This window comes from Miniopterus natalensis, chromosome 8 (assembly GCF_054644295.1).
Source record: "Miniopterus natalensis isolate mMinNat1 chromosome 8, mMinNat1.hap1, whole genome shotgun sequence".
NCBI lineage: Eukaryota > Metazoa > Chordata > Mammalia > Chiroptera > Miniopteridae > Miniopterus > Miniopterus natalensis.
The window spans coordinates 9,242,455-9,265,819 of record NC_142088.1 but is presented as its reverse complement, the minus strand read 5'-3'; the positions used below and the strand labels follow the sequence as shown (position 1 = coordinate 9,265,819).

At 46.7% G+C, this 23,365-nt stretch overlaps 1 protein-coding gene across 1 annotated transcript in view; it reads left to right on the top strand.

The window, feature by feature from the left end:
• The first annotated feature begins 982 nt into the window (after positions 1-982).
• The window catches only part of SGPP2 (sphingosine-1-phosphate phosphatase 2), a 72,942-nt gene continuing 50,559 nt past the window's right edge, over positions 983-23,365 (top strand). The window contains exon 1 of the mRNA XM_087819369.1: positions 983-1,201. Coding sequence (XP_087675495.1) covers positions 983-1,201 — 219 coding nt within the window. The remainder of the gene's footprint in view (positions 1,202-23,365) is intronic.

Sequence of the window (23,365 nt, the reverse complement as noted above, 5' to 3'; positions counted from 1 at the left end):
AGCTGCGCCCCACTTGACTGCTGCCTCCCGCTCCCGGTGGGAAAGCGCAGAGGCCCCTTCAGGGGATCCCAGCGCCCTGGAAGGAGGTTCAGGAGGAGAGAACCGCCGTGGCCCCCAGGTCGTTCCCCTCGCTGTCCCGCAGAGACCCCTAAAGCAGGTGGAGGGGAGCTGCGGCGAGATGTCACCCCCCTCGGGGCTAAGGGCCGGTACATAGAGGCGGGGGGGGCGGGGGGCGGGGGGCAAGCGTCCTCTTTCTCAAAGCGGAAAACCGAGAAATAATCGCGTTTTCTCCCTACGTCTAAAAGGGTTTTCCCAGTTGCCAAATCACCCGGCGGGGGCGGGGGCGGGGGCAGGGCGGGGTGACTCAGGGCCCCCGACTCCCCTGGGCTCCTGAGCAGGGTGGAGGAAGGCGGGCGTCGGGCGAGGTGCCGCAGCTCGCGGCGCGCGGGGCGTGCCCGGGGGCTGCGTGGAGGAAGCGGTCAAGGCGCGAGCGCAGGGCGGGCCGCGGGGGGCTGGAGGGGAGACCCTACCCCACCTTGGGCGCAACAGGGAGAGGAAGATGACGCCGGGGTCAGCGGGCCCGCGGCAGGACGGGCTCCCGCATTTCCGCGAGTGCCCAGCCGCGCGCCTGGAGGTGGCACCTCTGCGCCGGTCGGGAGGGGTGCGGGCGCGGCCGTGGGAAGGGGTTGGTGTGGACACCTGTGCTCCCCCGCCCGGGCCCGAGCTGGCAGCCGCTGGGAGCGCCCGAGCCCGCGGGGAAGGGCAGGCGGGCGGACGTGCCCGGCGAGGGGTGGAGGCGGGCACCTGGGCTTCCGTGCGCGGGGCGGGCGCTAGGACCCGAGCGGCGCACCTGTTGGCGGGCGCCCAGCCCCGCCCGCCCTCCGCCCGGGGAGCCCGGCGGCGGTGCCCGGGCGGGGGCCGCGCTCGCAGAGGGCCCGGCGCGGCGGCGGCGGTGGCGGTGGCGGCGCGGCCCGGGCGCACCATGGCCGAGCTGCTGCGGAGCCTGCAGGACGCCCAGCTCGTCGCCCGCTTCCAGCGCCGCTGCGGGCTCTTCCCGGCGCCCGAGGAAGGTCCCGGAGAGAACAGCGCGGGCCCCGCGGAGGGCGCGGCGCCGGCGCCCGGGGTCGCTCACCGCTCGGCCGCCAACGGCAAGGGCGGCGGGGGACCCGCCAACGGGCTGCTCAGAGTCGGGGTCCCGCAGGTAACCGTGGGCAGGTGTGCCTGGGTGTGGCGGGCACGGGGCTGCCCGTGGCCGTGGCCCGGGCGTGCGCCGCGCCCGCGGGCTGAGAGCGCGCCCGCCCCGGGCCACCCGGCCGCGCGCGGCGGCGGGAGGAGGGGCGTCCGGGCGCCGGGATGCGGCCGCCGCAGACTTCAGATGCTGGGGCCCTAAATGCGCTCGGCGGAGACTTTCCTCCCAAATGTGCAAGTTACAGGACTGAAGGACGGAGAGGAGGCGTCCTTGGCGTTTTCACTGGGGCGCCCCTGGGGAGCAACTCTGAGCGCTGCCCCAGGACTCCTGGGCTTGGGGCCGTTCCCCTCCCGGAGCCGCACTGACGGGGTGCGGACGGCTCGCTGTGCTCTGCACCTTCCTGCGCCGCCAGCTCAAGGACAGAACTTGGGGTGTAAATATTGCTCCCGGAGAGATTTACAACCCCCCCCGCCCCCCCCGCCAGAGAGGAGGTCCTACCAGCGCTCTGCCCCCCCCAGCTTCGGGGCCCCCTGCCTTCTGGGCCTTGTGTTACCTGGCACCGTGACTCTGGGTAGATGCCGCGGGGAGGAAGCGCCCCCCGCTCCCCTCTAGGTGCCCCGATCGTGGTTACACAACCCGCTGCGGCTTTGGGACGCCGGCTGCGCTGCCGCAGTGCACCGGGGACCCGACGGGCCCAGACGCCAGGGTGCCAGGGCTGCCCCTGGGAGGGAGGCTGTGCGCCGCACTGAGGTGCCAGCTGGCTTCCCCTGGGGGAGGTCATGGCACGGAGGGCAGAAGCATGTATGTGGGGGGGGGGAGTGGGGGGGGTGGAAGAAGCTGCATTTATTTCTTCCTAGAAGTTTTGGTGACAGGAAGGTGACATTTAATTTTGTGTCCATTTCTAGTAGCTGAGGGCTTCTGGAGGACCTGGCTTCTATGTGGAGTGGAATATTGTGGGAGTTGAGTTACAGAATTTGAAATGGTGTGTGTGTGGGGGGGGGTCCACCCTAGACAAATCAGAAGCTTTTAGATAAGTTTGGGGTGCCCCTTCCCCATCTTCTTGCCTCTTAAAAATGGGGCAGAATGAGGGGGTAAGGACCGGTGGCATTTCATTCCTGAAACGTGGCAGGGCATTTTCTGTGCTCCCACTGTTGACTCCCACAGGTAGATGCCCATTGTTTACACCCACAGGTAGATGCCCACTGTTTACTCCCACAGATAGATGCCCACTGTTTACTCCCACAGATAGATGCCCACTGTTTACACCCACAGGTAGATGCCCACTGTTTACTCCCACAGATAGATGCCCACTGTTTACTCCCGCAGATAGACGCTCAGGCTGGTTGCTTTGCGCTCTCCTCAAGCTTCTACTCTGTGTCCCTAATTCAGGAAGCCGAAAGAGAGTGCGTTTTTCCACCAGTGCTTTTCAAACTGTTTTAAGCATCGCCCCTGGTGATGTATTCTGGAAAAGATCCTATTGCCCTTTCAAAGCCTGATCAGCAGGTGCCTTGCAGAGAGCAGAGTCGTCTTGTTGCTTGAAGAGCCTGGTGGTTCAGTGAACCAAAGGCAAGGAGGTCCTCACTTCCCGTGCCACACAGAACTCACTCACTGTAGAGCAGGAAAGGGTACGAGTGGGCTAAAAGGTCACGATAAGAGATCGCCGTAGTGATGCGTGATGGGGAAAAAACACGAGAGCATTGGATAAATGAGAGGCTCATGAATATTTTTAAAGGTGTGTTGGTTTCAAGTGACTTGGGAAGATTTATTTCCAAATACAGGTGGGGTTCCCAGAAGCAAATGATTGCATAACTACCCCAGAGACTTGGGAGGAGCCTGATGGGACAGCTGGGGGAACTCTTCCGACGGGCACCCGTCTCCTTGGCCTCTGGCCTTTGCCCAGCCGGGCCGGCCTGAGCTGCCGGTCCTTTCTCTCCACCACCCCTCATCCTTCAGCTTCAAGGGTCAGTTCGAACTCTCGAGAGACGCCTTCGCTCACCTTCCAGTCTCACCCTGCTTTTATAGGTTCTCTTTGCTGCTTGAGATTCTTGATTACAGCACTTAGCACACTAAGTACACCTTTGTGTGGAGATCTGATTACTGCCGGCCTCCTGCGGACGGTGAGGTCCCAGGATGCGACAAACTTGTCTGATATGCTCATTACTGCCCCCACACACCCGCGGCCCAGCACGTGGGAGTTTGGTGGCGTTTGTGAGTAAATGAGTGCAGATTGCAGTATAAATAAGCCCTTCGAAAGCAAGATAAGGACCCTGGCAGGTGTTGCTCAGTGGTGAAAGCATCAGCCTATGCTCCGAAGGGTTGCAGGTTCCATCCGGCCGGGGGGCGAGTGCGGGAGGCAGCCAGTCAACATGTCTCTCGCACATCGATGTTTCTCTCTCTCCCCCCCCTCCACTGTCCCTTCCACTCACTCTAAAAATCAAAGGAAAAATATCCTTGGGTGAGGATTAACAATAAATAAATAGATAAATAAATAAATAATAAATGATAGATAAGTAAAAGCAAGGTAAGGATTTCTGGCAGAGAGGCGTTTTCTTGTTGCTCAGAGCTCCTGGGTCTTCAGTGAGCCATGTGGTAGGGGTTTCCTCCTTTGTGTCCAACCCACGGCTGTTCTCACTATGGAGCAGCACAAAGGAAGGGAGGGCTAAATATTCAAGACAAAAAAATTGCAGATATTTTAAAATTTAAGAGTAAATATTGAAAATCAAATTTTTCCTCATAGCCTAGAATTCAGACAGCACTAGGACATTGATCTAAGACCTTTCACACAGTAGAGAAGTTGTTTTCTTCATTTGGGTGACTTTAGATTGTAACAAATCTAATTTTATCACCTCCCACACTTTTTTAAAAAACATGTTTTTATTGATTTCAGAGAGAGGAAAGGAGAGGGGGAGAGAGAGAGAGAGAGAAACATCAATGATGAGAGAGTCATTGATCGGCTGCCTCCTGCACGCCCCCGACTGGGGATGGAGCCCACAACCTGGGTATGTGCCCTGACCGGGAATCTAACCCTCATCTCCTAGTTCATGGGTTGACACTCAACCACTGAGCTACGCCAGCTGGGCACCTCCCACATTTTCTATATTTAATTCTTAGAACAAGGCAGGTAGGGAAATGGTTGAATAAGGACTTTCCTTTACAAATTCTCTTTACACGCTGCTAGCTTAAAGACAAACGACATCTTTTACAAACCAGGGCAGGGCTTGGCTTGCACAAAGCCGTCACTCATAAGTCAGACTGGGCTTCGGGTATGTCCCAGTGGTCATGAATTCCACAGAGGTCTGAGTCCCAGAGGGTTAAATGCTTTGTTGAGGACTTGCCAAATACCCACACAGCTGGGTCTTTTGACTCTCAGGTGTAAACTTCTGCTGTGTGCCCTCCAGAGAGAAATTTGAAGGCTTCACTGACTGTGTCTCATTGAGAACATGTGAAGTGTTGGGGCTTGGTTGGCAGCAGAGTGGAGATTGGGTAGAAAGAGAAGCTGCTTTTGGCGTGCAAGGGCAGCTGGTTTGCAAGGGTAACTGTTGGAGGACATTCTTGGCAGTAGCCAAGAGCTGGAGACAGGGATCCTGGGACCGAGCTAGGAGGGCCAAGGCCCAATTAGAATTTTGTTTATTTGTTCTGGGGCAGAGCCACCCTCGGATATAATGGTATTTTGATTTTTATCATCTTTGCTTACTCAACACAGTTGTATTAAGTTAGACTTTGCAGTGCCTGTTCCCATCATTATATTAAACTAGAGATAATCTTTCCAAATTACACTGTGCTCAATGAATACTCTTTGATAACTATTTGCTGAGACATTGTTGTAAAGTTGGGTTCGGAAGGGGATCAAAGATAGGTTGTTTATAGACATCTTTGCTCTCTTTTCCTCATGAAACATTTGGGACCTTCCAAGTCTGTCAGTCTTCAGAACCCCACCCTGGGCTTTATTGACTTGTTAAAGTGCAAAGGACCATCGCAGGAATCAGAGACCAGGACCTGGCTCTGCCTCTCTGTCATTTTGAACTCCTCTGGGCCTAAGTTGTCCTATATGCAAAATGAGCAGAGTGGAATAGAACCATGGATTTCCAAATGTAGCTATAAATTATAGTCAGTTAAAGGAGTTTTAAAAACTAAATAAAAAAACAATGTCCAGAATCCAGGTCAGAAGTGGGGCCCAGAAAATTTGTTAAACAGGTGGGAGCTATGAATTCTCTTATCCTGGGACCCACCACCCTTAGTGTGTTCAGGACGAAGGTAGTGATGGCTGGAGGCGTCTGCCATGGCACCTGTGATATTTTTGCTTGATTATAACTAAAATGGCCAACAGGTTAAACTTCAAGTTTTATGTTTAGATGAATGTTCAGTTTTGACATGGTTAAATAAGGCACTTAGAAAAGGTATATTTGTTTACTATTTCTAATTATAGAGATTATTCAGACTAGAAAATTTGGAAAAATACAAAGAAAAAGTTAGATCCATGACTGTTGTTCTACTACCAAAGAAAATTACTCAGTAAATACTAAACCTGATCTTTTTATTTTATTTTATAAATATGTTTTTATTGATTTTTTAGAGAGAGGAAGGGAGAGGGATAGAGAGCTGGAAACATCGATGAGAGAGAAACATCTATTGGCTGCCTCCCACACACCGCCTACCAGGGAATGAGCCCACAAACAGGCATATGCCCCTATCAGGTATCAAACCAGGGACCTCTTGGTTCATGGGTTGTTGCTCAATCACTGAGCCAAGCCAGCCAGGCTAAACCTGATCTTAAATGACTATATGTTATCCATAGCATGGATATACCAAAATTTAATTGGCCTGTTGCTGGGCCTTGGTTTCTAGTTTTTGCATTAAAAATAACTTTGTTCAAGTATCTTTCTGTATATCTTGATTGTCTTTAAATTAACATGTAATCGACATACTAATTTCAAGTGTACAACATAGTGATTTGATATTAGATCTGTCTTAGCAACTTTCAAATATACAATGCAGTATTGTTGACTGTAGTCACCATGCTGTATGTTAATTACATCCCCATGACTTATTTATTCTATAACTTGAAGTTGGTATCTTTTGATCACCTTTACCCATTTCATCCCACCCCTGCCAACCACCAATCTGTTCTCTCTATCTGAGTTCAGTTTTGTTTGTTGCTGTTGTTTTATATTCCACCTGTAAGTGAGATCAGACCGTGTTTTTCTTCCTCTTCCTGACATATGTCACTTAGCATAGTCCCCTCAAGGCCCATCCCCAAGCTGTCGCACATGGCAAGATGTCCTTCTTTTTCATGGCTGAGTAATATTCCATGGGGGGCACGTTTTCCTTATCCATCCACCCACCAATGGACCCTTGGGTTGTTTCTGTGTCTTGGCTCTTGTAAACAATGCTACAGTGAGCATTGGGACTGCATAGATCTTTTCAAGTTTAATCTTGAAGTTCCATTTTTAATTTTTTGAGAAATTTCCATGCTGTTTCCATAGGGGCTGCACCAATTTGCATTCCTGCCAGCAGTGCGTAAGGGTTCCCTTTTTTCCAAATCCTCACCAACACTTGTTATTTTTTTGCCTTTTTTGTAATAGCCATTCAAACAGGTATGAAGTGATAGGTATCTTGTGGTTTTGATTTGCATTTCTGTGATGATTATTAGTGAGGCTGAGCATCTTCTCATGTGCTTGTTGGTGTTCTGTATGTCTTTAGAAAAACGTCTGTTGAGATCCTCTGCCCATTCTTTGTGTGTTTTTTTGTTTTTGTTGTTTTGTTTTTGCTATTGAGTTGTATGCATTGTTTATGTTTTGGAAATTAACTCCTTATCAGATGACTAACAAATATTTTCTCCCTTCACTAGGTGCCTTTTCATTTCTTTGGTTTTCTTGGCTGTGCAGAAGCTATTTAGTTTGATGTAGTCCTACTTGCTTAATTTGGCATTTGTTGCCTTTACTTTTTGTGTCAAATTCAGAAAATCATTGCCAAGACCGAGTCAGTCTTTGAATCTCTTCTTACTTTAAATTTCCATACTTGGAATTGCTGGTAGAAATATACATATAGTATGGCTTATAATAGGCATTAGCAATTTGCCCTGCAGAAAGGGTGTGCTGGGGCCCAAAGCTATGAGTGCAGGTTTCCCACACCCTCGCCAGTATTAGGTATTAAAACTTCTTTAAGCTTTGGAAAAAATAGTCCACTTCGGCTTCTATCTCACTTTTCTTCCTTTATTTCCAACATTTATTGATCAGCAACTGTGTTTCTGTGGCAGTCCTCAGCCTTAAAGATACAAAGGTAGAGAAGACTCAGTTCCTGCCTTGGGAAAGCCACAAAGAAAATGATGCAATGCGCAGAGTACGAGACCGGGAGGATAAGTGCGTGGCTGGGGAGATAATAGCAGGAGTAACTTGCCATCCCTGGAGGAGCCCAGGAAGCCTTGAGTCAGGGTTTAATCAGTGAGGAGGAGTCACACAGAAAGGAATGGGAGGATCTGTTTCCTCTGCCTGGGAATTCCATGTAAGAAAACATAAAGACACACTTTCATGTTTGGTGAAGAGTGACAAGTTCGGCTTCGGTATAGTAAGAGTCCCAGCAGGAATTAGATGGCCTACTGAAAAAGGGTAACAAAAGCCCTTAAAGTGGTTAAAATGGCAAATTTTATGTTATGTGTATTTTACCTCAATTAAAAAAAAAAAAAAAAAATCTCAGCCTGGCCGGTGTGGCTCAGTTGGTTGGGCATCAACCCATGCACCAAAAGGTCGCAGGTTTGATTCCCGGTGGGGGCACATGCCCGGGTTGTGGGCTTGATCCCCAGTAGGGGGCGTGCAGGAGGCAGCCAGTTGATGTTGATGTTTCTCTCTCCATGTTTCTCTCTCTCCCTTTCCCTCTCCCTCCCTCTCTCTCTAAAAAAAATATCAATAAAAACATTTTTAAAAACTCACATAGGCTCTACCCCACCTTCTGGTGGAGGGAAAATAACTTTCCCCTCCTTAAGTGTGGGCTGCACGGGGAGACTTCCTTCTAAAGAGGACAGGATGGGAAGAGGGAGGAAAAACAGTAACTTTATAGCATAGAAACCTGGCAGACGCTGCCTCAGCCAGGTGGTCGAGGTTAACGCCAACAGTGAGAAGGCATGTTGACAGCGTGTTGCCTATCGAAATCATACGCTTCGACACGTGCTGAGAAAGGCGCTGCACTTCTGTGGCTTCCTCCCCAAGCCCATACACCCCGAGTCTCAGCATGAGAAGGACATCGGACAAATCTCAGTTGAGGCTTTAAAACACCTGACCTGTATTCGTCAAAACTGTCAAGGTCATCAAAAACAAGGGAAGTCGGAAAAAACTGTCATAGCCATGAGGAGCCTCAGGGTCGTGACAGCTACGAGTTATTGTGGTTCCCTGGATGGGCCACTGGAACAGAATAAAAAGGACATTAGGTAAAAACTAAAGCAATCTGGCCCAGCTGGCGTGGCTCAGTGGTTGAGCATCTCGGCCTATGATTTAGGAGATGGCGGTTCGATTCCCGGTCAGAGCACATGCCCGGGCTGGGGGCTCGATCCCCAATGGGGGGCATGCAGGAGGCAGCCGATCAATGACTGATGTTTCTGTCTCTCTCTCTCCCTCTCCTTTCCTCTCCCTGAAATCAATAAAGACATACTTTAAAGAAAACCAAAAAACTAAAGAAGTCTAAGTAAAGTATGGACTTAAGTTAATAATAATGCATCAGTATTAAAACAAATATATCATACTAATAATATATTAACGATAGGGGAAACTGGCTGCAGATTGTATGGGGAAGGATGTGGAGTAAATGCCAACTCTTTGTACTGTGTTCTGAATTTCTCTATAAATTGAAACTGTTCAAAAAAATGTCTATTTTTTTTATTAAAAGGGGACAGGTAATTGAAGGGAGTTTAAAGATGGGCTCATTTACAAAGGTGTAGGCAGGGTTGGAGAAACCAGCATGGTCTTGGAGCAGGTAACTTTAGCCTTAAAAAAGCAAGGGAAGGGGATAGGGTTCTGGTAACCCCAGCGCCAAGGAGAGCTTAGATGTCAGAGGGAGGCCCTTGCCAGGAGGTGAGGCCTGCAATAGAGAAACCTCCAGGCAGACGTAGTGGGGGAAATATATCTCAGACCCATTCTTCATATGCCCTCTCATATCCTGCCAGGGCCTCCCTTTGGCCAGATTTAACCAGAAGCCAGGGAGCTTGGGAGCCCGGCGGGTGCAGTCCATAAAGGTCACCTCCCTCGGGAGAGGTGGAGAGGACAATGGAGCATATCCAAGCACAGGCTGAGTGAAGAAACTGGCGTGGTAATTGAATACTGGCTGGAATTCTGGGCTAGAGCCAGAGTTTTAGGCTTGAGCCTTAATGTGGCTTCCTGCAGAATTTGGATTTCATCCTATCGACAGGGGGATGGCAAATCAATTTCACCCCATGTGCCAACTCAGAACCGGCAACTGGGTCACTGCGATAAGAAGGGTTCTCGGTGTGTCATGTGCTTAATGGAAAGAATGTGGGGTTGAATGGCCATGCCTGAGTGAGCATTCGCGGCTCCTGGTGCTGAATGAAGCATTTGAGAAATGGTGATGTTATATTCAAAGAGCAGCAAATATGGGACACACATGAAATCAAGCCTTAATATCTGTTTTGGGTTCTTCATGATCCCCTTGAGTATCTCCCTCACCCACAAACACCTTAGGAGGAAAGAGACCACAAAGGGTATCTTAAGACATTGGTTGCCATGTTTTGAATCATGGGGCTCCTCATTACGGAAATTAGCTGATCGGATGGGGGTCAGTCCTTGAGTCAAAGGCAGCCTTCTGCAGAGGCTGGTCCGCATCTTATGAAATGGCCTGGCGTGAGAACTTCATCCAGCTGGGATACTGCATGCCAATCAGATTGCTCCGTAGGGAGTCTGAATGCAAGACTCAGACATAGGGACATAAATGGAAGAGTGGTGATGAGCTTCGGAGAGAAAGAGAAAGACCGGAGGCAGAGAAAGCAGTAGGACAGCAGGCCCCTTAGAGGGAGAGGAGGGCAGAGTCCTCCCCAGCAATGGTGAAAGCACATGGAAGGACTCTGAGTGGAGGAGAGGGGTGAGCTTTGGGTACGGTGGACTCCACTGAGAGCAGGTGCCAGAGGGACCGTTGATGTCCTCACTGCTTGAGGAATCCGCTAACAAACTGCTGTCACTGGAGAGAACCTGGGTGGGTCTCCCCGTGCAGCCAGAATGTGCTGGTCCCTCCTGCTCTGGAGACTTGCTCATAATTGCTCTTAGACGATTACTTCTACCATGTTTGTGTAGTTGGGGGGGGGGGCTCCCAGGGGCCAGGTCCCTCTTTCTCAGCTGTGCATCTCCAAGACCTAACATGTCCCTGGGACATGGCAGGTACTTAATATTACCTGTTGAATGAAGCATGGAGAGTGTGCTCAACTCAACCTTTTCTTGGCAGAAATGTGGTCACCTGCTCTCTCCAGTCACATCTGCAGTCACTTTATCCCTGACCACTGTCCCTGACTGTGTCTTCTTTTACCTTAATTTGTTGTCGTTGTTATTGTTGTTGGCCCCTTTCTTTTTATCCAGGAAATGGTGGAAGGTTTTGATTAATGCATAACTCCTGCTTTGCTTTCTTCCGTGGGACTCCGTGGGGGGAGCTGAGGCACCACTGAAAGCTGGTGAAGGTGAAACACCTGTTGACTTAAACAACGTGACTTAAACGACGTGATTAAATCACGTTTTTAGGAAGGCTGATTAGTGAGACACCTCTGATCCTAACTTACTTGACTTAGAATTGAAATGTCAACACTTGAATTTTAAAAAGCCCTTCACTTCTGCTCTTACACTTTGTGTTAATGATTAAATCTTCTCGTCCTGATAAGAACTGCCTTGACGAAGGCCTTCTGGCCTGTTATCTAGCTCAGGTTTCCTGGGAGAAAGTCCTGTCCGGTTTCCTGGCAGCACCTTTGCAGTGCTCCTGCCTGTGTTAGGAATCGAAGAAAGTGCTAAAATTGGGGGCATCCACTGCTCTTTAATCTTCTGCTCGCCTGGGGAGATACAGTGCACATACTGAGGAAATGAGATACTGAAAAACTCCAGCCAGACCATGATTCCCATTTCTTCTCCCCACACTCCTGCTTCAAACATGGTGGTCTAGTTAGCAAAGGGCTTTAGATACAACAAATCCTTGGGCGTGGGCTGGGTGGGCGGAGGGGGAGGGCTAGCCACCCGAGGCCTTGGCAATCTGGGGAAGGAAGCAGTGGTGCTCTTGAATTTATCTCCAGCTCCCCAAGTGCTCCCTGGCAGTTTCCAGCCCCTTAGTTGAATGAAACAGAACACTGCCTTCATTCTTGTTTTTGTTAATCCCCATTTATTTTGCTATCACACCTGGCAAAGAAATGTCCCCTCTGCCTTCTCTGGGTCTGTTCTGAGTTTTCCGAGAGGCAAAAACTTTGTTTCCGTGGAATTTTATGGGAGCCAGCCCATCAGAGCAGGGCTCCTGTGGGGAGGGGAAGAGGGTCACGGTGAACCCGAGGCTCCTGGGGGTGCTTCTCGAGCTGGCCGCGCTGCTGTTTCCAGAGCCACGGGCTGGATCGGAAACCTGCTCGCCGGCCCCGGCTACTTGCCCAGGGAAATCACAGAGAAACGTTCGAGGGTCAGAAAAGCACATTTGCCCTTGACTTCAATTCCACTGACTCGCTTTACAGCTGCAGGGGTTTTTCCCATTAAAATAGGTTTTTTGGTTGGATCTTGTTTTGTTAATGCACTTGAGGTTGGTGTTGCAAGTACGCCACGTCTCAGGCCGCCCTCAGTTGTCGTTGTCTCCCAGTCTACAAACAAGCCTGATATCTTCACACATACCCCCACCTACCAGCTACTCTCAGCCCTGGAGCCCCTCGAATCTGACTTTCTTGCTCCCTGAGATTTGCACTCCCGTGTAAATCTTTATCACTCACGTTTTTTCCTGCGGTAGAGCATGAGCTACAATGAAATAAAACCACGAGAGTATTTAGCGTAAGATAGCGTGTTTGATGGTTACTTTGCCCATGTGTAATGTCATGGAGGATAGTGGATTAATTTAAAATTTAAAATTATAAAAGAGATCATTGTCTCTGACGTACATAAAAAGTAAAGTAGATTCCTCTTTATTTCAACTGTGCTCTAAATGCCAGTGGCTGAGGCTATGGCAGGGATGCTCAAACTCACAATTTAATGGCTGCTTTTTCTAGGGTTAAGGCCAACAATATATCCATCCCCCAAGGGGTAGACCCATTTACCTGTTTATTAAATTTTTTGTTCATCTCCCACAGGTAGTTTCGAAACCATTACCATATTTAATTATCAAATATCTAATTGTAAAAGGTTTTTCCCTACTGTATTCTACAAAGGGAAAATCTGAACCACAATATCCAAAGGCTATCTTGAAAGTAATTAAAATTCCATCTGGTTCTAGACATGGAAACACATCCATGATATGTTCAACCTAAAACAGCAAATTTAAAAAATGATATTTGTAATATGACCCAGTTTTTAAAATTGTATAAGCATGTATTGGAACATATTTTTTTAAAAGGTTTGGAATGATGAACCGTTATCAGTGGTTCTCTGGACATTTAAAAACTTTTCTTATTCATGCTTGTCCATATTTTTTTACAATAGAAGGTAGTAGTTTTATGTTTAGAGAAAATTAAACCATTTTTATTTTATAGGTAAAATTCTCTTATGAGGATCTTTTGAGGAATATTATATAATTACTAAGATTAGTACCATTGTTCCGCATAAGAATTTTCTACAACCATTGATATCTTTGTTACAAAGTCCCAAATATCAGCTGTATTGGTTATGATCCCTACCTGAGAAGATATTTATTAAACCTTCTTAAACGAAGAAAAATGGCTCCCTCCACGTCTCTGCGTAAAAACCCCATTGTGAAATGACAAAACACCTGCTCTGTCCAAACAACCACATGAAACACCAGATGCTTAAAATGCATAAAGTCCTTTTGCACTAATGGGAATATCTTAATGCATGGAGCGATTTCAACCTCGAAATGATCTCTTTTCTCAGCCAAAAGTATGTTATTAGAGAGCTTAGAAAAGTCTTAAGAAAGGCAGATGTTGAGTGTTATCACCCCCATCCTTCAGTCAATTTTTGGCCAGTATCTTTTGTTCTTTTGTTGTTTCTTTAAAAGTTGTTTCAGAAGATCTCACTTTATTGTTGCAGGCCCAAACAATTTTAAGGGGTTTTAGCTCTTTAGCGACCTGCTGGCAATGTTTTGGGAATGTTTTGTGTTGGATCTTGGTTCCTCTTAATCTGATAGTAGTGGTTGAAGTAAACAGATCCTAAAGTAGGTTCAATTTAGGGGCATTACAACTACCATTGCCAAGTGTTTGATGTGGTTCTTTTTTTTTTTTTTTTTTTTTCTTAATAAGAGAAAGTTTATTTAGAAAGTCACGAGGTAAGGAAAGTAAGCCAGTTGGAAGTGTGCCAGCTGGGTGTGAACTCAGGAAACAAGTACAGAGGCAAAAGATGGGCCCTTGGAGCTTAGGGGAGAGAGAGGGGTAAAGGTAACCTGAGGGGTGGGGGGGTGGGGGGGCTCCAGGGAGGGAGCCACCTGATGTGGTTCTTAATTGAATGATACAGGAATTTATCAATTTTTATTTTAAAATAAAACATAATTACTAATTTCAAAAACTAGATGAATGGGTGTTTTTTAAAAAAAATGAATATTCTAAGACTATGACTTTCTTCACTTACCTAAAGAAATGTGAAACAATTTGTAGATTATATTAATTTAATGTGATTTTAATTGGAGTTGCATTAAATCTCAGGGTTAACTTGGGGGTAATGGACACCCTTATGATATATCTATGGGTGTGTCTGAATGCAGTTGAGTTTGTGTGTTGATTTGGCAACCTTGCCACACTTTGCTTAATTCTAGCAAATTGTCTCCTTTGTGTTTGCTATGAAAACAATGAAAAACAGACTTTATTTCTTCCTTTTCAATTCTTATACCTTTCTTTAATTTATATTTTTCTGCCGCACTGCACAGACAAGGCCATGTCTAGTATTAGGTTGAAGACGCATGGTGATAGTAGACATTCTTGTCCTTGGTTTTAAAGGGATGGTCTTAACATTTCACCATAGAGTATTATGTTCCATGTAGTTTCCCCTCCCTTTTAGAGCTTGTTTGCCAGGAGGTGTTCTCATGAATTATGACTGCAGTGTATTGAATTCTTTTTCTGTATCTAACGAGAGGGTCATATGTGGTGTACTTTTTTTTTTAATCTTTAATCTTATAAAAGGGTTAGTTAAAAGAAATTTTCTTTGTTGAACCAACCTTTCATTATGGCAGATATTCAGTCTTTGTCATGATGTAATAAAAAAATATCAGCAGGTGTTATGAAAATGTTATCAAATAGACTTTTCACACTAGTGTATTTTAAAGTATTTTCCAACTGCTGCCTTCCCCAGCCTTTTGGCTCGGTTGGGTGATGTTTCTCACAAGCACAGAAAAACATTGGAAAGCTTGATTGTGCAGTTCATGCTCTCATGTCCATGAATATTAGATACCAGTGTCATAAAATGTGCTTAATTACATAAATATCCTTGAACATATAAAATATCCAATTCCTACGGTGCTTAAATTCGTTTCTTTTGGCTAAACATTGCAACTATTTTGAAAACCAGTAGTTTCTTTTTGCACTGTGTTTCTGTGCTCATATGTGCCTAGCAGTTGACGAACTTGCTCTAATAAAATAGAGTAGCATTGGGAGACTTGGCGCAGGGGCCCTCACCTTCCCCCCGTGAGAGAGGCACTGTTTACAGCCTTGGGCCACAAGCCCAGCAAGAATCGGCAGATCAGCCAGAGCGGGGCCTGGCGAGCACCCCGAGATCACAGTGACTAAACGCTGAGCCACAGCGTTGGGCTAGGAGGCGGGCGGCACATTTGCACGCAGTGACCTTTATAAAACGCCCACACTTCAAAGGGAAGACATTTTAGTAGTTTCTCCTCTAACAATTGTCATCATATTAAAAGTGAAAATATCTCGCCAGAGTGGCAATTGTCTAATGAAGCAGAAGTACTACATCTGGAAATGAAAGTTTACCTGGCTGTACCTTATGAATCCTTTTTTTGAAAAAGCTCTCAGCCAAGCCCTGGCCGGTGTGGCTCAGTAGTTGGAGCATTGACCCTTGAACGGAAGGGTCACAGGTTCAATTCCTGGTCAAGGTCTCTCCTATGGCTCCTCCCAGTGGCCTCGGGAGAGCAGAGTGATGCCAGGAGCAGGTAGGGTCAGGTGTGTTTAGGGGTCTTCATGTTTTGGACCCAGTGGTTTGGGGTCACTGACAGAGCTGATGTGGGTGGTGGAGCCCTGCGAGGCCGCACTGCCCTGCAGGTCTGTGTCCCACGGGCTGTACTTCGGAGGAGGCAGCTGAGTGATGGGCTGAGATGGCGCTTTGCTCCTTAGGCTCCCAAACCCCGTTCCCTTGGGCATATCCCATAAACTCTCTCGCCTTGGTTTCCTTACCTGTGAAATGGGCACATAACCACACATACCTCCTAGAGTTCTGAGGCGCAGGTGGTCGTCAGGAGCTGTGCTGGACACATCGTGTGGGGCGTCAAGTGAGCCCTCCGACGCTAACTTCCACTGTCGTGTCTGCCGGCTCGTCACCAGAGCTGCCACTCCGGCTCCTGCTCCTGCCACCGCTGAAGCCCCTGCTGCTGTCTTGAGGCAGCAGGTCTCTTCTGGAGTGAATTGCGGCCTGGGTGGAGGGGAGGAGTGTCGGACTATACAGGCAGTGCAAATTGACTTTCTATGCCACTTCAGCGTGGCTTCTGCCCTAAAATGTGGGCCAATTTTATGCTTTACATCATTGCATATTAAATTTTGCATTCCTTCCTTCTGATAGTTTGTGGCATCCAGTCATTTGCCGCAGAAAAATGCCTTCCCAGGTTCTGCCCCCCGTCATCTGAGCTTACTGAGTCATGGAAAGTGTATTTTAGAGTGTTTCCTGCTCTGAGATAACACTGTTAATGTTCAGCCATGTATATGAGGCTCCTGACAAGGTGCCAGACCCTGGCTTGGACTCTGAGCGCTCAACAGTGGACATGGCTGCCGCCCCATGCTCTTGAAGAGCCCTCAGCCTACCAGGGCAGCAGGTAAACACATGAACATAACATAGGTGGGAAGGGACAAGTTCTCAAAGACTATCAAGGTTCAACTGAACAAGATCTTCCTTTCTCAGATTCCTTCATTCCCAATAAGAAAACTCTAAGTGAACATTTTGAAAGAAGCTTATTTGAATTTTTATGCTTAGCTTTCTGATGGGACCATTAAGAGGGTTTGAAACTTAATATAGAATGAGGAAAGCTGACGTTCTTATATTTTAGACAACAATAAATGTGGACATCATATGGGGGGGAAAATCCTTGGGGATTTTTTTATTACAGCCCATGACATACAGATTTCATGCTTAAGGCTAGAACATTGTAAGCTAAGAGGATTTAGAAATGGGAAAAGAAGTTGTGTGCATGAGTAATAAGAGAAAGCTTTGAGCATGTGGGTATCGGGGCTCCTGTCAGTCCCTGACCAAACCCCAACCCAGGAGAGCCTTAACTCCTCAGTGACCAGGAAAAGGAGACCTCCAGTGATCTTTTCCCTTGACTACATGCAGAGTTCTGAGAAGAATGTGACCCCTATAAGGCATCCATGTGGGGTGAAGATGGGCACTAACTGCCACAGCTGGGACCCAGCCTTGCCTGGGTGATGGTCCTCCTTTAACCACAAAACACGGGTCCCAAACCAGGGCCTGGTGGCCCTAATGTTGGCCCTACACATGCTTTGCTCCCACATGGTTTTACTAGTGAGACCTTTCTAGATTTTCTGGCTTACTTTTTTTTTTTTAAGAAAATGGGACCTGCAGCAGCCTTGGCTTGCATTCTGTTCAACCATAAGAGGCTGGCTTCCAGTGGCAATTATCCCCTTGAACCAGAGCAGGCTCCCTCTGTCCCCACCAACCCCTCTTGTCTCACACCTGCAATGGCTTTGCCCATTTACATCACTTGCCTCACCCATGTAGGCATTTGAATGTGCTGCTCCTGGTCTAGAAAATTCCAGAGAAAAGGAGAAGAGCCAGTGTTCCCAGGGTAGAAACCCTCAGGACACCCTCAGAAGTTGTAGGCACAGCTTCTCTCGGATGCTGCCACCAACTATCAGAAGGAATGCAAAGTTGGATATGCCTCAATGCAGCCATTTAAAGCATAAGATCGGCCCAAAGTTTGGGGTAGAAGCCATTCTGAAGTGGCATAGAAAGTAAATCTGCACACCCTGATGCTGTGCTTTGAAAAACTGAGTTCCTGGGATTTTCAGGAGGTCTTGCTCTGGGCAGCAGGGAACCCTGGTATCCAGGCCAAGGTTGCAGAGTAGAAGATAGAGTGACCGTTGCATAACTATAGAGGGAACCAAGGTTAATAAATCAGACAGATAAACAACAGATTATTCAGTTTCAAAGAGAAAACTATGAGAACTGGGCAGAACTAATCTTTATTGCATTTTACATGGGCCTTTTTATTTAATTCTCCTAATGGTAACTTAGTCATTTCCAAATATTAATGAATGCCTACCATGTGCAGAGCTAGGCACTAGGATATGGTGGTGAGGAAAACAGACAGAGCCCCTTTGCTATTGAGCTTACAGGCTGCTGAAGGAGGCCAGACAATGACAATGGTTAGAAATAAGTGCCATGAGGAAACACAGGGGCACAAGGGGAGAGATGGTGAGCAAGGGGGACAGATGTGCCTCCCACATCCCCAGGAAGCAGCATCTGTCATCACCACTCTACTGCTGGGGACACGGAGCCAGGCAGGTGGTATGTGGTGGGACCTGGCCTCTAAGCCGTCTCTGTCTATGAGAATTCAAGCTTGGTGGCGTCAAGCTTTTTGAATTTTTAGGCTTTAGAGTTCCTTTGTGCTACGTCTGGAGCACAGCACCTGATTGTCACCATGATGACTAGATCTCCACTGGCCAAGCGTGGTTGTTGAAACCAAGGGACTATATTCCAGGCAGCAAGCTGCCTGGACTCACCAGCACGAGGTTGATACGGAGAATGGAGGGGTGGCTGAGGGATCACAGGCCCTGGACTCCAGCTGCTTGGGTTTGAACACCTCACTGGTGTATAAATTTGGGAACGTGAGCTCTGTGCGGCTCAGTTTCCTCACCTGCAAAGCAAAAAAAATCCTAACACCTACATCAGTGCCTTGAAAATTGCATCTGAGATTAATGCCGGTAATGGGAACACAAGAAATGCTTAATCAGTGCTCACTCTGTGTATTGCTTCTCTCGGTCGCCTTTGGAGAACCTTTGCATTGTTGGATGCTATGCTCATGTGCCAGAGCTAGCCTCAGAGAAACACATCCCCACCCCACCCCCGGCCCCGCAGAAAACTCCCATTTCCAAGCTTCTAACTGGGAACAGCCTAGTGGCATGGCAAGGGATCCCCTGATGGCACATTTCTGAAGCACAGCATGCTCAAAGTTTTATCTCCCTATTTGACATGCTTTTGCAGACGGCACAATATGGAACCGGTCAGACTCCTAATTATGACAGTGGTCCAGAGCCAGAATCCAATCATCCAGTTGACAAAGAACTTGGTACGGAGAACGGTGACCAGCTGTTCCCCATCTCCAGTGAGCGGAGAGTAAGAGGAAATGGGTTTAAGCTGCGTGAAGGATTTGGGTTATTTAGGGTAGGATTTCCTGACAGTGAAGGTTGCTGAACATTAGGACTGGATTAGAGAGAGGGCTTGTAGAATTTCCGTCCGTGGGGATTTTGCCAACGTGGTCCTGTTTGTGCGATGACTACAGGGGCCGCCTTCCAACTGCGCCCTCCGCTTGCCTCTCCCCCTTTCTACCCATATGGTGCCCTCACCAAGTGAGCCTTCCCTGGAAGACGAGGGGTGGAGGCTGGTGTGGCGAGAGGGAAGCTGGCTCCCAGTCAACCCGTCCCGCTTTCTGACACGTTGACTGCAGGCTTTGACACTCTGGGTGAGGACTTATGAGCCATGACCTGGTTTACTTAACCTTGGACCGGAAAGCTCCCCTGGGCCAGGGAAAAGGCAACTGTGGTCATGCTTAGGGCTTGGAACACGGTGGAGGACTCGTGCCTCATCCTGAAGAAGGCCTCCCTTCCTAGAAGGAGCTGACTCTTGCCACAAGGCCTGTGGGAACGCACACTGTTACCAGTCTTTGATTCTCAAAAGGGGGATGTAATCTGGGGAGTCTGAAAATTCTGGCAACAATTTAGTAAGAAGTAGTAAATGAATAAAAACCCATACTAAATAGAAGGAGGTGGGGTGGAGCTGGAATCAGAGACTCAACAGAACAAAACTCCCCACTGAAACAACTTTGCAGAATTAGTTTTCAGAGTACCCATGAAATCAACCATCTGGGGACTGTTTTGAAGAAAGAAACGTGCCCTATTAAATGATTAGTGTATTTTCTTTGGGTGACCTAAAAAAAAAAGATCTACTCCTCACCCCATGGATGGTGAATACTTTGAAAGTCATATTAATATTTAGAAAACACCTGTGACCATGCATGGTATTATCCAGCTACCTGTTTAGTTTAATAAGTGTGTAAAATTTTATTTTGATGGGCCCAAAAGCCTCTGAGCCCTCTGTGTAACCTGTGGCTGACTTAGAAATTGTGGAACAGACATCTGAGGGGCTGAGGGGCTGCACCTTGGGCTGTCCCATGACCCACAGCCACCTTTAGATACAGTTGTTTCTCCTTTTATCTGAGGGGAAGGATCCAATGCTTGCTGCTTTCCCACTGACTGCAGTTTCTTAGCAGCTTTGTACTTCTGGTTTTCAATTGATGGCATTATAAGAGCACTAAAAGTAGAAGAAGATAAATATAAAATTCTTTTAAGTAAATAAAGGAAGGGAAGGACAAGAATAATGAGACTGAGACATATTTAAGAATATATTCTCATGTCCACTGAGCGTGGTGGCAGGGACACATGGAGACTCATTGCCTAGCGGTTGGTGCTTAGTGCCTGATAGGGTGGAATAAGCATTATTATTATCATCAACAACTTCCACTCAGCATTTTCTCTGTTCTAAACGCCTCATGTTCACTGACACCTTTATTTTTCACAGCTCTGTAAGGTGAGTATTTTATTTTCTGTAGTTGAGGAAACAAGCACAGAGCCAGGGCCACACAGCTAGTGGGAAGCAGAGCAAGGATTGAAACCCAAGTCTTAACCATGAGGATGTCTTGCCTCTTTTGATTAGGGCGCCAGAGGCTATTTGGTTATGTCCAAAGAGTGCCTGCATTTAGCGATCATTTTCTTTAACACTTAGCTTTCATGCTCCTCTGTAATGAGAAGGTCCCTTTGGGATCCAGAAATGAGACCTCTGCTACTTGGCATCTTGTTTGCCAATGAAAACCAGGAAAATTCCTCTCTAACCTGCCAGTAATCTCAAGATAAAGAGAAGAACTGGTGGTTTTTATCTTTCTCGAAGAGACAAGGGAAAGTACACCCCAGGTAGCTCAGGATGGATCGATCTCATTGGTAGCCCATTCATTGTTCAATAACATGCTGTTTAGCCTCCATGTGTTTGAATATTTTTGAGGTGTTTTATAGTGGTTGATTTCTAGTTTCATGCCATTATGATCCGGGAAGATGCTTGATATGATTTCAATCTTCTTGAACTTGTAGAGACTTGCTTTGTGCCCTAACATGTGGTCTGTTTTTGAGAATGGATCTCTTGTAGACAGCATATATATGGGTCCTGTTTTCTTATCCATTCAGCTACCCTATGTCTTTTGATTGGAGCATTTATTCCATTTACATTTAAGGTTATTGATATATAATTATTTAGTACCATTTTCCCCCTTTATACCAATATACCTTTCTCTATTTCTTCTTTTTCTTAGAGCAGTACTTTTAGCATTTCTTGCAGTGCTGGTTTGGTGGTACTGAAGTCCTTTAGCCCTCTTTTGTCTGGGAAGCTCTTTATTCCACCTTCAATTTTAAATGATAGCCTTGCGGGATAAAGCAATCTTGGTTGTGTGTTCTTGCTTTTCATCACTTTGAGAACTTCATGCCGCTCACTTCTGGCCTGAAGAGTTTCTGTTGAGAAATCAGCTGTCAGCCTTATGGGGGTTCCCTTGTAGGTCACTGCTTGCCTCTCTCTTGCAGCCCTTAATATTCTCTCTTTGTCCTTAACATTTGTCATTTTAATTATGTCTTGGAGTGGGTCTCTTTGGGTCCCTCTTGTTTGGAACCCTCTGTGCTTCCTGAACTGGTGTGTCTTTCTCCTTCTCCAGCATAGAGAAATTTTCTGTCATTATTTCCTCCACCAGGTTCTCTATCCCTAGCTCACTTTCCTCCCCCTCTGGTACCCGTATGATGTGAATGTTGTTTCACTTTACATTGTCTCAAAGTTCCCTTAAACTGTCCTCATGCTTTTTAAGTGTTTTTTTTCTTTTTGTTGCTCTGGTTTTTTCTACCTTATCTTCCAAGTCACTTATTCTATCCTATGTTTCATTGAGCCTACTTTTAATTCCTTCCAACGTATTCTCGATATCAGATACAGTATTCTTCATTTCTGCCTGGTTTTATTTATCATATCTAGCTCTTCTTTTCATGCTTTCACTAAGTTCCTGGAGTAAAGACAGTCTCTTCAATAAATGGTTTTGGGCCCGGCTGGGCATGGCTCAGCAGTTGAGCATTGACCTAGGATCCAGGAGATTGTGGTTCGATTCCCGGTCAGGGCACATGCCTGGGTTGCAGGCTCAATCCCCAGTCAGGGGCGTGCAGGAGGCAGCCGATCAATGACAACTTTCTCATCATTGATGTTTCTATCTCTCTCTCTCCCTCTCCCTTCCTCTCTCTGAAATCAATAAAGATATATTTTTAAAATAAATAAATAAATAAATGGTGTTGGGAAAATTGGACAGGTACATGCAAAAAAAAAAAGAAACTAGATCACCAATGTACTCCATACACAAGAATAAATTAAAAATGGATAAAAGACTTAAATGTAAGTCATGAAACCATAAAAATTCTGGAAGAAAACATAGGCAGTAAAGTCACAGACATCTCACATAGTGGAATTTTCACCAACACATTTCCTAGGGCAAGAGAAACAAAAGAAAAAATAAATGAGACTACATCAAACTAAAGAACTTGTGCACAGCAAAAGAAATCAGCCTCAAAATACAAAGGAACCCCATGTATGGGAGAACATATTTGCCAAGGATGCACCTGATAAGGGACTAATTTCCAAAGTGTACAAAGAACTCATACAACTCAACAAGAGGAAGACAATCCAATTAAAAAATGGGCAAAGGACCTGAATAGACACTTCTCCAAAGAGGACATACAGATGGCCAAGAGACACATGAGAAAATGCTCAACATCGATAATCATCAGAGAGATGCAAATTAAAACCACAATGAGCTATTACTTCACACCTGTCAGAATGGCTACAATCAACAAATCAACAAATGACACATGCTGGTGAGGATGTGGAGAAGGGAACCCTGGTACACTGCTGGTGGGAATGCAGACTGATGCAGCCACTATGGAAAACAGTTTGGAGGTTCCTCAAAAAGTTAAAAATGGAGCTGCCATTTGACCCAGTGATCCCACTTCTAGGAATATACGCTAAGAATCCTGAAACACTAATCAGAATATATGCACCCCTATGTTCATAGCAGCACAATTTACAATAGCTAAGATCTGGAAACATCCCAAGTGCCAGTCAGTAGATGAGTGGATAAAAAAGTTGTGAGACATATGCACCATGGAGTTCTACACAGCTGTAAAGAAGAAGGATCTTATACCCTTTGGGACAGTATGGATGGACCTAGAGAATATTATTCTAAGCGAAATAAGCCAGGCAGAGAAAGACAAACATGACATGATCTCACTTATATGTGGAACCTAAAGAACTTAATAGACTGATGAACAAAATAGAATCAGTGACATGGAAGCATAGATCTGACTGACGAATCTCAGAGGGAAGGTGGGGGTAGGTGGGGAAAGATTAACCAAAGAATTTATTTGCATATATACATAACCCATGGACACAGACAATAGTGTGGTGAAGGCCTGGGGAGGGGAGTGGGTGCAGGGTAGAAGGGGTCAATGGGGAAAAAAGGGGACATCTGTAATATTTGGAA